This window comes from Capra hircus, chromosome 1, assembly GCF_001704415.2.
Source record: "Capra hircus breed San Clemente chromosome 1, ASM170441v1, whole genome shotgun sequence".
Classification (NCBI taxonomy): domain Eukaryota; kingdom Metazoa; phylum Chordata; class Mammalia; order Artiodactyla; family Bovidae; genus Capra; species Capra hircus.
Window position 1 is genome coordinate 90,885,068 of NC_030808.1, and position 14,849 is coordinate 90,899,916.

At 36.2% G+C, this 14,849-nt stretch overlaps 1 protein-coding gene across 2 annotated transcripts in view; it reads right to left on the reverse strand.

The window, feature by feature from the left end:
- NAALADL2 (N-acetylated alpha-linked acidic dipeptidase like 2) overlaps nucleotides 1,795–14,849 on the reverse strand; it is a 1,631,204-nt gene continuing 1,618,149 nt past the window's right edge. For both annotated transcript variants that reach the window (XM_013964525.2, XM_005675296.3), the window contains one exon: nucleotides 1,795–4,916. In XM_013964525.2, coding sequence (XP_013819979.2) covers nucleotides 4,718–4,916 — 199 coding nt within the window. In that variant the 3' untranslated portion in view covers nucleotides 1,795–4,717. The remainder of the gene's footprint in view (nucleotides 4,917–14,849) is intronic.

A 14,849-nucleotide genomic window follows, 5' to 3' on the forward strand; every position in this document is an offset into this window, starting at 1 on the left:
CCTATTGTATGCTACACATTTTGAAAGTACATGTAATTTAAAATATATGCAATTTAAAAAGTCAATTAGTTATTCTGAGTTTTAAGTATGATATAAAACTGAGGTTGTAAGTCCCAGCACTTGGTCTTCCCCCCTTCCCCCAGTGAAGGTATATAGACATTTTGAGGAGGAAATTATGAGATAATTTTTCATCTAGTTGTTATGATATTCTACAATGGTAGACTTATTTTTGTGCTCTTATTTACCTACTTATTTTTGAGCTCTTATTTACTTATCTTTTAATTTACATACCTATGTCCACCATTGTGGGGTGGGCTACCATCATGAGGAATAATGTTGTTGGTTTCTTCAAGCTCTTTAGTTCAACCAGTGCAGTGGCAGATGACATAGTCTGATCAGTTGTGCTGCTGCCGCTAAGTCGCTTCAGTTGTGTCCGACTCTGTGTGACCCCATAGACGGCAGCCCACCAGGCCTCCCCCGTCCCTGGGATTCTCCAGGCAAGAACACTGGAGTGGGTTGCCATTTCCTTCTCCAATGCATATAAGTGAAAAGTGAAAGTGAAGTTATGTCTGACTCTAAGTGATCACATGGATTGCAGCCCACCAGGCTCCTCCATCCATGGGATTTTCCAGGCAAGAGTACTGGAGTGGGGTGTCATTGCCTTCTCTGGATCAGTTGTGCAGTAATACATTAAAAATTTCAATAATGTCTCTTTCTGTAACTGATTCTTAACTTTCTGTGGCACCCAGCATGAAGAACACAGGTCTGGACCCCAGGGGGCCCAGCAGAGACACATACATCAATCGTCTTTATTAGCTATGGAACTTTGGGCAGTCACACAACTAAATTTCCTCTTCTTTTAAAATAAGTTGGCATGAGGAGTCAATTAGGAAAAAAAACCCATTAAATTGAGAAACATGCCTGACTTGTAGCAGGTACAGACTTAGCTGTATCTGGGTCCTTTTTTGAGAAATACAATGGTTACTCACTCTCTCTTTCTTTAAAATGCCATTATTAGCAAAGCTAGAAAATGAAGTCGCTCAGCCGTGTCCAACTCTTTGCAACCCTGTGGACTGTAGCCCACCAGGCTCCTCTGTCCATGGGATTCTCCAGGCAAGAATACTGGAGTGGATTGCCATTTCCTTCTCCAGGGGATCTTCCCTACCCAGGGATCAAACCCAGGTCTCCTGCATTGCGGGCAGATGCTTTAACCTCTGAGCCACCAGGGAAGCCCTAGGTATCTCCTATTATTGTGACCCTTCAATTTTTTTAGTATGTTGCCACATGATGTTTTCTCAGGAAGACTCAGGATTATTAAAGTAAATGAGAAATCATTAAGCATAAGGATCATTTGGGAAATCTTGCTAAAAATATAGATTCCTAGGCTCACTTTCCCAAAAACGACATTTTGAGAAATACGGATTTAAATTGCCAATTTAATAGAGGGGAAAATGCTCTCTTATTAAAGTATTTTGCTTAATACCCTCCTTCCTGAGCACTGGTATCATGTGGAGACTCTACCTCCCCACAAGTACACAGGCTTGTGCCCTTTGCATGAACTCCTTGGGACAGTTCTACTTGTTAGGTATATTAAGAGAATGAACTAGTCCCTAATTGAAAAAGCAGTGCTTCCAGCCCATCCAGCATCTGATATAGTGACTGAAAGTGAATGTGAAGTCACTCAGTTGTGTCCGACTCTGCGACCCGTGGACTGTAGCCCACCAAGCTCCTCCGTCCATGGGATTCTCTAGGCAAGAATACTGGAGTGGGTTGCCATTTCCTTCTCCAGGGGATCTTCCCGACCCAGGGATTGAACCCAGGTCTCCCATATTGCAGGCAGATGCTTTAACCTCTGCACCACCTAGAATATACTGGAAAAGACCATTTAGAACTCTATGAGAAAACAAACAAGCTTAAATTTTAGCAGCCCTTCTGCTACTAAAACTGTGACTCTATCCCAATTCCGTGACCACTTTGTCTGCAGTTACTGTATCTAATGGAGTGCTGATGCTTTCCCTGACTGAAGGTAATATTCTCAGACTTGAATCAGAAAGTCTTAGGCTTTCTTTTGACTCTGGAATCTGTATTTTTTCACAAAGAGCGGTATTCCAGGTGTACCCTGCCTGAACCCAAATTGCAGTGGTCCACATCTGCCACCTTTTCTTGGGGGAATAATTATTTATGATTCATTGTGGACTGGCACAATGCTATGTATGAGGTGGTGAGAAGTACCAGGCACCCAGATATTTCAGATATAACCTAACTAGCAATTCATTTAAAATACTTGTTAATAACTTGCACAGGATTTTATTTACTGGGATCATTAGGGAAAAATTTAAATGATATAAATTTCAAGGAACCCTGAGGTAATCAGACTATAGCAGTAATGTTCCTAGTTAAGAGGTTTGTTTTAGTCCAAGATGAGCAGCATTTATAGAATTGGTGGATGTCTGTTTCAATTATAATTGTTTCCTCACATCATCTCTTAAATAGACTAATAAAAACATGTTAGTCCATAGTTAACTTCAGTTTCTAAGTATCAAATATCATGATTTAGAAGTAATAAGCACAGAATATTGAGACTTTGATCTGTGCAGTGCGGGTTAGCTACATGCACAATCTTTCAACAAAAATGTGCAAACACAAACATTCATGTTCTCAACACCAAGGAGTGAATTTACTTGGGATTTTGTTCTGAAATGATAAACTATCAAATCGATATTTATTTGTCTTTGTCTGTTTTAAATCCAGCTCCAAAGGAAGAATTAAAATGAACACACTGAAACAAGTCACTATTTCTGATCCTTTGGTATAGGGATTCTATTATTGACCTGACACAAATCCATATGTGTATTCCTCCTGCCTCTTTTCTCTTCTTTTCTGCAGGAGAGAGGGCACTGACACCAAGGCATGTGGGAGTTTGGTTCTTTAGCCCCTTCCTGTAGCCACTTCTCAACACAGCAAATACTTTCAGACAAACACATGCATTGGTTAGGAATACATGTTGTAAGGTAGTTTCCTTTCTTATGTAAAATATGGGCACACAAGCAATTCACTGAAACTGAGTTTCTGCCTGAAATATCTAGCTAACTGCTTCAATTCTCTTCTTTGCCTTGAGCGTATAAACATTACTGATAGTAAGAACAGCTGACCCTTATAAATCAGTTAATCAATGCTGACTAATTCTTTCCCTTTAACTTCAGTTTTCCTTTAAACTAAGATTAGGTGTATCTTCATTCATACACAGCAAAGATTTAGACCTATAGGCACTGTTTGTGAAGTTGCTCTTGAGGTGTGTAATAGGGACATGTGTTTGATGTTATGTTAGAGAAAAATAATCCACATGAAATATTCTGAAGATATGCTTCCTAAGAAAAATTGCTTTATCCAATACCAAATCAATTTCTAAAGGTAGACTCAGAGTTTAAACACTTAATGGAATTCTGTGGTTTGGGGGAATAGCGGATACTAAGGCCATTCCTTAGTGTGAAAAGCTTCATTTTCAACATGAGAGAAGAACTGAAGCCTGGGAAAGATACACTCTTAAAGTAATACAATATTTTCTGCCTAAAAGTAGAAGCATGAATATATTATGTGTTGTCATCTCAATCACAAGTAAGGATAGAGAAGGGAAAAAAAGTTTTTTTCATAGAATTGAGGAGCTTTTTTGTTGATCAAAACAACTATTTCATTCATCAGAAGACCTTTTTTGTTAATGGCAGAAATAGCAATTGATACTTTTTAAGATATTTTGGGTTTTCAAAGAGAAACTTTGCTACTTTCCTGTGGAAATTATATGGTATTCTGAGAAAACTGCCTTTCAGCAAGGAGTTTCAGAAAAGATACATGAATGAGGAGCAAAGTGAGATGCTTTCATTTTAGAGTAGCTCTATTTCAGTGCTTCCAACAGAAACAACACAGGAAGAAATACATATTTTCTCCCTCATAAGACATACATCACTCCTGAAATTTTTACAAAATCAACTGATACAAATGAGGGATTTCAAAGCTAGTCACCTTATAAGTGGTTAGGAAAAAAACTTACAATTAAATTGCTCTGTGCAGCTACCTTGCGATTTTCCCCTGGAATGTTTATGGCTCTTTTTTTTTTTTTTTAATTAATACTTAAAAAAATACATTTTCATAACCAGTGTATTACTACATCTAGTTGTGTTATAAACAGGCACTTCATTTCATAAAATAGACACATTCAAAGTGGTTTTCATCAACCAATCACTCAGTCAGAATACTTGTGTTCATATTGAATATTTGATAGTAAAAGTTAATCTGAAACCATATCAACTGTCCATTTCTATTACAGAAGGTAGGTCATTAAAGCTCTAACATAGGGAATCATTTCTATTCCTGCATGTTTTATCCACAGGAACAAAGATTGTCCAGAACTTCTTGGAAATTTCTTTCCCCAAATATTTCATATATATATATAAATACAGCAGATTTCTTTTTAATAGATAAATCTTAAGTATTATTTTCAATAGCTTGCTTTTACATAATCAGAAATCTAGATATAAGAAAAATATTAAATGTGCAAAATGCTCTTTTTACATGTACATCAAAAAATACAAAGGAAGGATAGCTTTATACTTATATAAAAAGCTATTGAGGGGAAAAAGTCTTCCATGTCAGAAAATCTGGTGAGATTAGAGCTTTTGCTTGAGGAATTGTAAACAAACTTTTTAAAATGCTGAGAGTTTTCTCAGTTCTTTCCAACTAAGACACTCTCAAACACATCAAGTCCTGCTTTGAAGTAAACCTGAGCTGCATTAATGCTGTTCAACACCTCTGACAGGGCTTCTTGAAGGGTCTCATTTGATGCAAGTGACTTGCAGTGCTCCCAAGCCTCCAGGAGTATTGAAAACTGGCTTGTCTTCCCATCAAGGTGGTACAGGATATTTCTGAAAAAAACAAAACAAACAAACAAACAAACAACAAAAAAAAAAACCCAAATAACAGAATGAGTAAATGTTTTAGGCACCATGCTATTTTGTATCAAACATTGTAAAAAATATTTTCAAGAAACAGTGATGTTTTAAATAAATGAAATAATTATAAGAATATAATATTATCATTTTGAGGCCACTATTTAATGAATGGATTTAGACATTGATCATCCAAAGTTCCCTCTAGTGATGAGAGATATAGAACTAGACAGTATGTACCTCCTGATGGAAGTACACAGTACAATCAATGAAATAGATTATTTTTTGCTAAAAAAGAAAAAAGGAAAAAAAAAAACCACTGAATCTGATGAAGCTTCTAAATCTAATTGTTCATAAACACAGGGAACAGAAAATATAAAAATAATACTGCAGTGTATCATCAGCAAAATATTGTGAGAAATTCTATAGGACAAATGGCCCAGTTTATTCAATGACCAAATTATAATAAGAAATGGGTGAGAGAGGAACTGCTAGAGCAGGGTTTCTCAGCCTTCCACTATTGACATTTGTTGGGGGCGGGGGCTGAGGTAGATAATTCTTTATTGTGGCAGTGGTCCTGCGCATTGAAGGATATTTAGCAGTATCCCTGACCTCTACCCACTGGGTACCAGTAACACCCCTCCTGTAGTAGTCCCAGTCAGTTTGAACTACTATACCAGAATACCATCGACTGGGTGGCTTAAACAATAAGCATTTATTTTTCACAGTTCTGAAAGCTAATCCCAAGATCAGCATGCCAGTATAAACAGATTGTCAGTGAGGGGTCTCTTCCTAGTATATTCTTCCATGGCCTATTGCATGCACACAGAGGGATCCCATGTCTTCTCTTCTTTTTGTAAGGGCTTTAATCCCATAATGAGGGCCCCACCTGTATAACCAAACCTAAGCTGAATTACTCCCCAAAGGCCCATCTCCAAAATATAGTTCCATTGAGGTTAGGGTTTTAATGCATGTCTTTATATTGGGAGAATACAAACATTCAGTTCATAGCTGTTGCATGAACCAAAAATGTCTCCAGACTGCCAAAATTGTCCCTTACAAAGCAAAAGTACACCCAGTTGAAAGCTGTTGCTTTAGATTAAAAGAAACATCAACCTATGTAGTAAAGTACAGATTTTCTAGGTCTTTATTCAAACAGTTTTAAAACTGAGAAGTAGTATAAAATTGAATACTAATTAAGGATTTGTTACTATTAAGAAACAACATTTTAGGTATGATAAGGGTATTATCAGTATATTTTCAAAGTGTTCTTAACTTCTAGAAATACATACAGTAATATTTGTGAATGAAAAGTTACTATATTTAAAATTTGCTTCTAAATATTTGGAAGGAAAAATGGAGAGTGAAGCTATGGACATCACAGGTAGAGTAAGATTGACCATTAGCTAACAACTGTTGAATTGGGTAATGTATTCATTATCCTATTCTCTTTCTTTGTATGTGTTTGACATTTAGAATATCTTCTCATAAGTGTAGAGTATGTAATATGATGGTGCTCTGAAATTTATCCAAATATCTGAGAAAGAGGTATTTGGCCTTGGGCAAGTCTAAAGAGATTCCTTTTATTAGTTGATAAGTAGAAAGAGATGCATTTTGGTAGAAAGGAATGGATTATTGCATCATTTGACTTATTTCCAACCCAAACTATCTGAGCTAGGTGAAATTCCATGCTCTAATAAGAGAGGCAAATATATAAATAATTAAAATAAGGTCATTAATTGTCATGCTAGAAATGTAAAAAGTCTAGTGATAACAGACGAAGGTTTGCCACTGGCAAAGTTTATCATGGAGAACATTTCATCTTGAAGGATGACGGGAACTACCAGCAATAAAGGCAAAAGAAAGGAAATAAGCTAGAAAGTGGATACAACACCCTATGCAGGAGGAATTAGCATATTCAGAGGTATGGATTTATAAAACGGCTTACTATTCTTAGTGGATCAGCGCTAGTGCTGCTGTATGATCAGAGCACAAGGCTAAGGTGGGCAGCTATGGAAGAACTGGGAGAGCAAGCCATTGGCCACATCATACCAGGCCTTCTGTATCAAGGTAAGGTTATACTTTTTCTTATGGGCAGTAGGAAGCTAATGAAAGCTTTTAAGAAAGAAAGAAAGATTATTTGACTTTATTTTGGCATAGTTACTTTGATTGTAATACAAAACCCAGAGATGAGAAGTGAACAAAGATGTCAGTGACGCTAGTGGTAAAGAATCCACCTGCCAATGAAGGAGACACAAGGGATGCAGGTTTGATCCCTGGGTCAGAAAGATCCCCTGGGGGAGGAAATGGCAACCCACTCCAGTATTCTTGCCTGAGAAATTTCACGGTCAGAGAAGCCAGGTGGACTACAGTCTGTGGGGTCACAAAGAGTCAGACATGATTGATCAAATGGAGCAAGGATGCACAGATAAGTTTGAGAAGATGGAGCAAGGGCCACAACATAAGATTTAGTTAATTTATAATTATCCCTAGTACTGACTTAGTGGAGAAGGGATAGGCTACTCACTCCAGTATTTTTGGGTGTGCCTTGTGGCTCAGCAGGTAAAGAATCCTCCTGCAATATAGGGGATCTGGGTTCAATCCCTAGGTTGGGAAGATCCCCTGGAGAAGGGAAAGGCTACCCACTCCAGTATTCTGACCTGGAGAATTCCATGGACTGTATAGTCCATGGGGTCACAAAGAGTCAGACATGACTGAGTGACTTTCACTCACAAGCACTGACCTCAGTTTTAAATAAATTCTGGATCATTGTTTCCTAGCCGATCAAGACTCCACTACTTGAGCCTCTCCTGAACTTCATAAGCTCAATAATGAAGCCTGTAATGTCAGTGTAAATTACATCAATTAGGTTATTTTGCATTCTCCTGTACTCTGGTGGTGAATAGACATTGAAATCTGCTTAATCACTCATAACGGAACCCTGCAAGTTATCTCTTTTCCTAAGTATCCAACTGGTCTTTGAAGATACTCACTCTTCCATCTTTTTCATGTCTTTTTGTCTCTGTTATTGGGCCCTGATCCCAATATTTTCAAGGATAGATTATGATATCATTGCTTTACATGTTTGAGTTGAGAAATATGTTACTTTATCAAGTCTACATATGTTACTATATCAAGACCAACCTAGACAGCATATTAAAAAACAAAGACATTACTTTGCTAGCAAAGGTGTGTCTAGTCAAAGATATGGTTTTTCCAGTAGTCATGTATGGATATGAGTGTTGAACTATAAAGAAAGTTGAGCACTGAAGAATTGATGCTTTTAAACTGTGGTATTGGAGAAGACTCTTGAGAGCCCCTTGGACTGCAAGAGGATCAAACTAGTCAGTCTTAAAGGAAATCAGTCCTGAATATTCATTAGAAGGACTGATTATGAAGCTGAGACTCCAATACTTTGGCCACCTGATGTGAAGAGTTGACTCTTTCACTCTCTCTTTCCCCCTCATCAAGAGGTTCTTTAGTTCCTCTTCACTTTCTGCCATTAGAGTGGTATCATCTGCATTTCAGAGGTATGCAGATGATACCACTTTGTATTAAGGAAATTTGTAGTCATAAAACTTTGTATTAAGGAACATATATTCTCTCTAGATATGGGAGGGAAAAAAACATCTTCCAAATGGAGAGGCAAATTGGTCATGAGCAATGCTTTAGCTATGAGCTAAAAATGGGGATTCAGTTTACAAGGAGAATATTCCTTGAAACAGAGATTTCTGTCTTGCTATTTCCACAAACTTCATAAAATTAAAGAACTTTTCAGAAGAAGCCACTCTGCTGTGTTAAAATAATCACATAAGAATATGTATATACATAGACATATCTATACATGTGTTTTATGTGTAAAGGTTTTTACTATATAAAACTGACAAATAATGAAAATTAGCAAAAAACCTAATGGAGGTTTCCCTAAATATTAGTTTTCTATTATTAAATTGGTGGGGGGGTTGGCAAAAAAAGCCCTGCTAATACAGAGGAACCTTGATACAACCGTGGAATTTTCCCAGATGAAGATGAAACTGCTTCAGATAGTTATATGTATTCTCCTACATGACAGAGAATATACACAAGTCACATTTTCATGTTAACATAATCCTTAATTGCCATAAAAAAAAAGGAGTGGGTTTTAGTGTCAGGATACCTATCAAAAATATTTAAATTCACAGTAAACCGTTTAGATAGATTGATAGATAAAAATTGGTTTAGTATTTTGAGAATAAAAGTAGTTTAAAATATATTTTAATTAATCATTTTAAAAAGTATTCATTGTAGACAACTTATACTACTTTACTGCTAATGGTTACTAAATTAGTATAAGAAAAATTTTTATCATCTCATTAATATTCATAGTTTTGAATTCTCTTCCTCTACTTTATTAGTTTCATGTTTAATTATAAATCATTTAATAGTAAATATATTTCCAGAATTAAGAGTGCAAAAACATCTTCAAAAGCTGTACCAAATACTTCCATTCCTTGAGGGTATACTATTCAGCATGCTGACAAAGATATTGTAATCATTGTTATTCAGAGCTGTCCTTTAAATGAGTTGTAGCATTGCAATTAATACATTATGGGAAATATGTTTAATGATTTGGGGGCTGTTATAGTGACTATTCCACATATTCAAAGCCCACTAGCATGAAATATATTCCTAAATACACATTCTAAGGTTATTAAATGTTAAATGTTATTAATATTCAGTTTAATGATAAGATATTAATAAAACATGCTCATAAAGGTTATAGGATTAATCCCTCAATGACAGTTCATTTAAGCATGAGCACAATCTCTAATATATTTACATAAAACTTCAGCTATAACTAGTATAAAATATTGAGAAGAGAGAGAATGTGGAAGAATAAAAATACATCCTAGAAAAAATGTTTAGGTCTAAGCATAACACATACAATCACTGTGATTTTTTAAAAAACTGGAAAGCAATACATATAATTCTTAAAGACCAATGCAATGGAATCTGCAATGTGCCAACATTTGCTTTTTTCTAACTCGTAAGCAACTCAGTAATACTTTTATAATGACTGTAAACAAGCCATGTGCATAGAAATGGGTCCTTTTTGGTTTGTGAAATTTCTACAAGGAGCTAAACACACTTTCCATATGCTACATGATTCAAATAGTAGGCTGTGGCAAGCTATTATGTAAGATAAACACTCATATCCATTTAGACCCAAATTGGATACAAATCAGCTTAAAACTACAGATGCTTAAATTCTGGTTGAAGGTAAGTGACTAGTATTCTTTCATCATAGTTTAAGAGGGAAACTTCATTCAGGGTAGCTGCTGACTTAAGGCAATTGATCTTTATTATAGTAGAATTTATTTATTTTTTACTTGGATAGATTGTTTTACCTTAAAAACAAATTGAGGAAAACAAAAATACCTTCTTTAAACTTTCATAAGAAGGATAATTTCACCTATTGATCTTCAGAAGCAGCTTATCTTTTTACTATTTCTCTTTTGCATATTAAAAACTATTTAGCTTCCTGCTAACAGAAAATAAAGTTCAGTATTTGTAGACCTTTTCCCAAAAAGTGTCATAATATTATTTTAGTTGTATTATTTGAATGGAAGACAAAAAAACACAAAGCCCATCCACATCTGTGTCTATGTACTTGTTAATTCTGAGAAATTTCTTATATATTCATTCATTTGTTAAGTACCCCTGCGGAGCAAAACTGCTACTGCACCATGTTTTTAGTATGTCAATTATTCTTACCTTTGAAAACATTTCAATTTGATCAGTTTGTTATGGAAGCTTCTAAGCCAAAAGGTCTTTATATTCTCATATTATATACCAAAATTGAACTTCAGTTATATGGAGTTAAAAGATGTCAACAATGTGCATCAGAATATTCAAATATGTTTCTCCTCCTCATGTATAGAATCATATTTTTCAGATTAGGAAAGACTTGGAATTAACCAATAGCCAGTCAAAAGGCACATGTCTTATAGGAAAATAGAGTGGAAAGAAAGTGAGCAAATACCCTTGAAGAGTTTCAATGTCAAGAGTCGGTTCTTTATAACCACAAGGAATTACATGCCTTATTGAACCATTCCTGCTCTTACACCTTCTTTAGTTCAATTCATAAGTTTCCTGGCAGAAAGAATGGACTGTGTTATTAATTCAATAAATCACCATCCTATTTGCATACACATAACATGCATTTCAGTATGGCATGTAGAGACATCAGACCTAATTAAAATATTACTTAATTGAAATCATTTTAGTAGTTATCATGTTTAAAATAACATTAATTCCACCCTCATGCCTATCTTCTCTCATCTGTAACAATTTGGATCTTATAAATGTAATTCATACAGTCATCCTGACCCACACACAACACAAAGAGACTACTAAAAGGGAAATGTAATACATTATTGATGACACTAATGAAATTACAACACACATCACTCATTTTAATGGGTCTGTTTCAATGACACATCACGGTGACCAGGAAGGAGCAGTGCCAAACTCAGAAACCTAATTAATAACTCCCAGCAGCATCAGTGAAGGAGATGAAGCATCTTTACTCAACTGACAAATCTTTCCCACTCAGCTAAAGCAAAGGAAAACTGAAGAAAATGAATTTTGAAACAAAGGCATCTAAAGTCTTCATGAGTCATTTCCTCGTGTGTGAATTAGCAAATTAATGATGGAAATGATGACTCTCTTTCAAATGTTCCTTTTATATTCATAAATGTGGAAAGGATGCCACCCATTCTAAATGTGAATTAATATTCATTAGACCCATGTTGAGAAAGTCCTAAATGAAATCACACTAAATAATAAGTCATGTCTTTTAAAATTGACTGGGTATGCATGTGGAATGCAGAAAGAAAAGGTCAGTTCAGTACCTCACAACTGTTGCTCACTCTTTTTAGGGATTATATGAGTTGTACTCCATAGTTAATAGTGGATTACTGTATTTATATCAACATTAGAAAATATTATGTGTCTTGGATACTCTATCCATGAGAAGTCACAGGATACCTGGCTACGCTATTTATAGTACAAATGTCCATTCAGTTAGATTTAAATATGGTCTAGACTGCAGCCATGAAATTAAAAGATGCTTACCCCTTGGAAGAAAAGTTATGACCAACCTAGATAACATGTTGAAAAGCAGAGACGTTACTTTGTCAACAAAGTTCCATTTAGTCAAGGCTATGGTTTTTCCAGTGGTCATGTATGGATGTGAGAGTTGGACTGTGAAGAAAGCTGAGCACCAAAGAATTGATGCTTTTGAACTGTGGTGTTGGAGAAGACTCCTGAGAGTCCCTTGGATCGCAAGGAGATCCAACCAGTCCATTCTAAGGGAGATCAACCCTGGGTGTTCTTTGGAAGGAATGATGCTAAAGCTGAAACTCCAATACTTTGGCCACCTCATGCGAAGCGTTGACTCATTGGAAAAGACTCTGATGCTGGGAGGGATTGGGGGCAGGAGGAGAAGGGGACGACAGAGGTTGAGATGGCTGGATGGCTTCACTGACTCGATGGATGTGAGTCTGAGTGAACTCCGGGAGTTGGTGATGGACAGGGAGGCCTGGCGTGCTGTGATTCATGGGGTTGCAAAGAGTCGGACACAACTGAGTGACTGAACTGAACTGATACTAGCGAAAGCATCAATGAGAATTAAGACCATTGTTGATACTGTTAAACCATAAATTCACTTTGTAGACAACTGAGGCAGAAACACATGTGTGGTAGATTGTTTGTTTGCAAAAATGGCTATAGTTATTCTCCCTGTATGCAGGCCACTTCAAATTATGACTGTAGTTCTTTCCAACAAGAGGTGGGGTCTACAATCAAAAAGTGGGCCAAAGAACTAAACAGACATTTCACCAAAGAAGACATACAGATGGCTAACAAATACATGAAAGAATGGTCAGCATCATTCATTGTCAGAGAAATGCAAATCAAAACCACAATGAGATACCATTTCGTGCCAGTCAGAATGGCTGCTATCGAAAAGTCTACAAATAATAAATGCTGGAGAGGGTGCGGAGAAAAGGGAGTCCTCTTACACTGGTGGTGGAATGCAAACTAGTATAGCCACTATGGACAACAGTGTGGAGATACCTTAAAAAACTGGAAATGGAACTGCAATCCCACTTCTGGGCATACACACCAAGGAAACCAGAATTGAAAGAGACACATGTACCCCAGTGCTCATCGCAGCACTGTTTATAATAGCCAGGACATGGAAGCAACCTAGATTTCCATTGGCAGATAAATGGATAGTGGTACATATACACGATGGAATATTACTCAGTTATCAAAAAGAATGCATTTAAATTAGTTCTAATGAGATGGATGAAACTGGAGCCTATTATACAGAGAGAAGTGAGTCAGAAAGAAAAACACCAATACAGTATATTAATGCATATATATGGAATTTAGAAAGATGGTAACAATGACCCTATATGTGATACAGCAAAAGAGACACAGATGTAAAGACAGACTTTTGGATTCTGTGGGAGAAGGCGAGGGTGGGATGATTTGAGAGAATAGCATTGAAACATGTATATTATCATATGTGAAACAGATCGCCAGTCCAGGTTTGATGCATGAGACAGGGTGCTCAGGGCCAGTGCATTGGGATAACCCTGAGGGATGGTGTGGGGAGGGAGGCAGGAAAGAGGTTCAAGATGGGGGATACATGTACACCCATGGCTGATTCATGTTAATGTATGGCAAAAACCACTACAATATTGTAACATAATTAGCCTCCAATCAAATGTATCCTAAATAATCTTATTGATTATATAGCTATTAAAAATAGACCATATATTCCTTTATAACTATAGATACAATTTTATTTGACTGAAAAGATTTAGATAATTCATTCAGTTGACATTTAAAATAGACTGTATTAAGGTAAAAAATGCATTATTCCTCTTGAATAGAAAGTACATTATTCAGTATGATTTGAAAACTTAAAAAGTCAATAGAACATTAAATGTTTGCTAAATTTTAGCTAGAAGAAAAAAATAAGGACCAAGTAGAATAACTGATCTACTGAAGCTCTGAATGTTGATCACAGATGTTAAAGGTATTTAATGAAGAAATATACTAATGTAAAATTAGTCATAAATATTTCAAAGATTACCTTTCACATTTTACGGAATTGTTATACATGTTATTAAACTCACTTTGAAAGTGTAACAAAAAAATAACATTTTAAAGGAACTCTGTTCCTTAGCTATGTAAATTTGCTCATAATTTATTTTTTATATTACTATCTATATTATTGCTGCTGCTGCTGCTAAGTCACTTCAACAGTGTCTGACTCTGTGCGACCCCATAGACAGCAGCCCACCAGACTCCGCCATCCCTGGGATTCTCCAGGCAAGAATACTGGAGTGGATTGCCATTTCCTTCTCCAGTGCATGAAGGTGAAAAGTGAAAGTCGCTCAGTCATGTCAGACTCTTTGCGACCCCATGGACTGCAGCCTACCAGGCTCCTCTGTCCATGGGCTTTTCCAGGCAGGAGTACTGGAGTAGGTGGCCATTGCCTTCTCTCTAGCCTAAGGAAATAGGAATGCTGTGTTTCTACCAGTAAATAAATGGATCCCAATACAATTTTCTATGAAAATGTTTTAAAAATAAAATGATCTGATTTTTAATACTATTAAATTTTTCAAAATACAAGTACCAGACAGGCAAATTCCTATTGTTTGTGTTGAAATTGACCATTAAAAAATTTAGATTGTGAGTAAATGGTAGGAATTTCAGTTCTTTGCTTTGGGAATTCAAAAAGAATATGCATTCACCTGTGTTCTCAGGCATGGGTGTCAACGGTTGAAGAGGGTTCCCAGGTACTTAACTCAAAGGTGTACATCTGGTTATACCAAAGTTACTTATATCTAA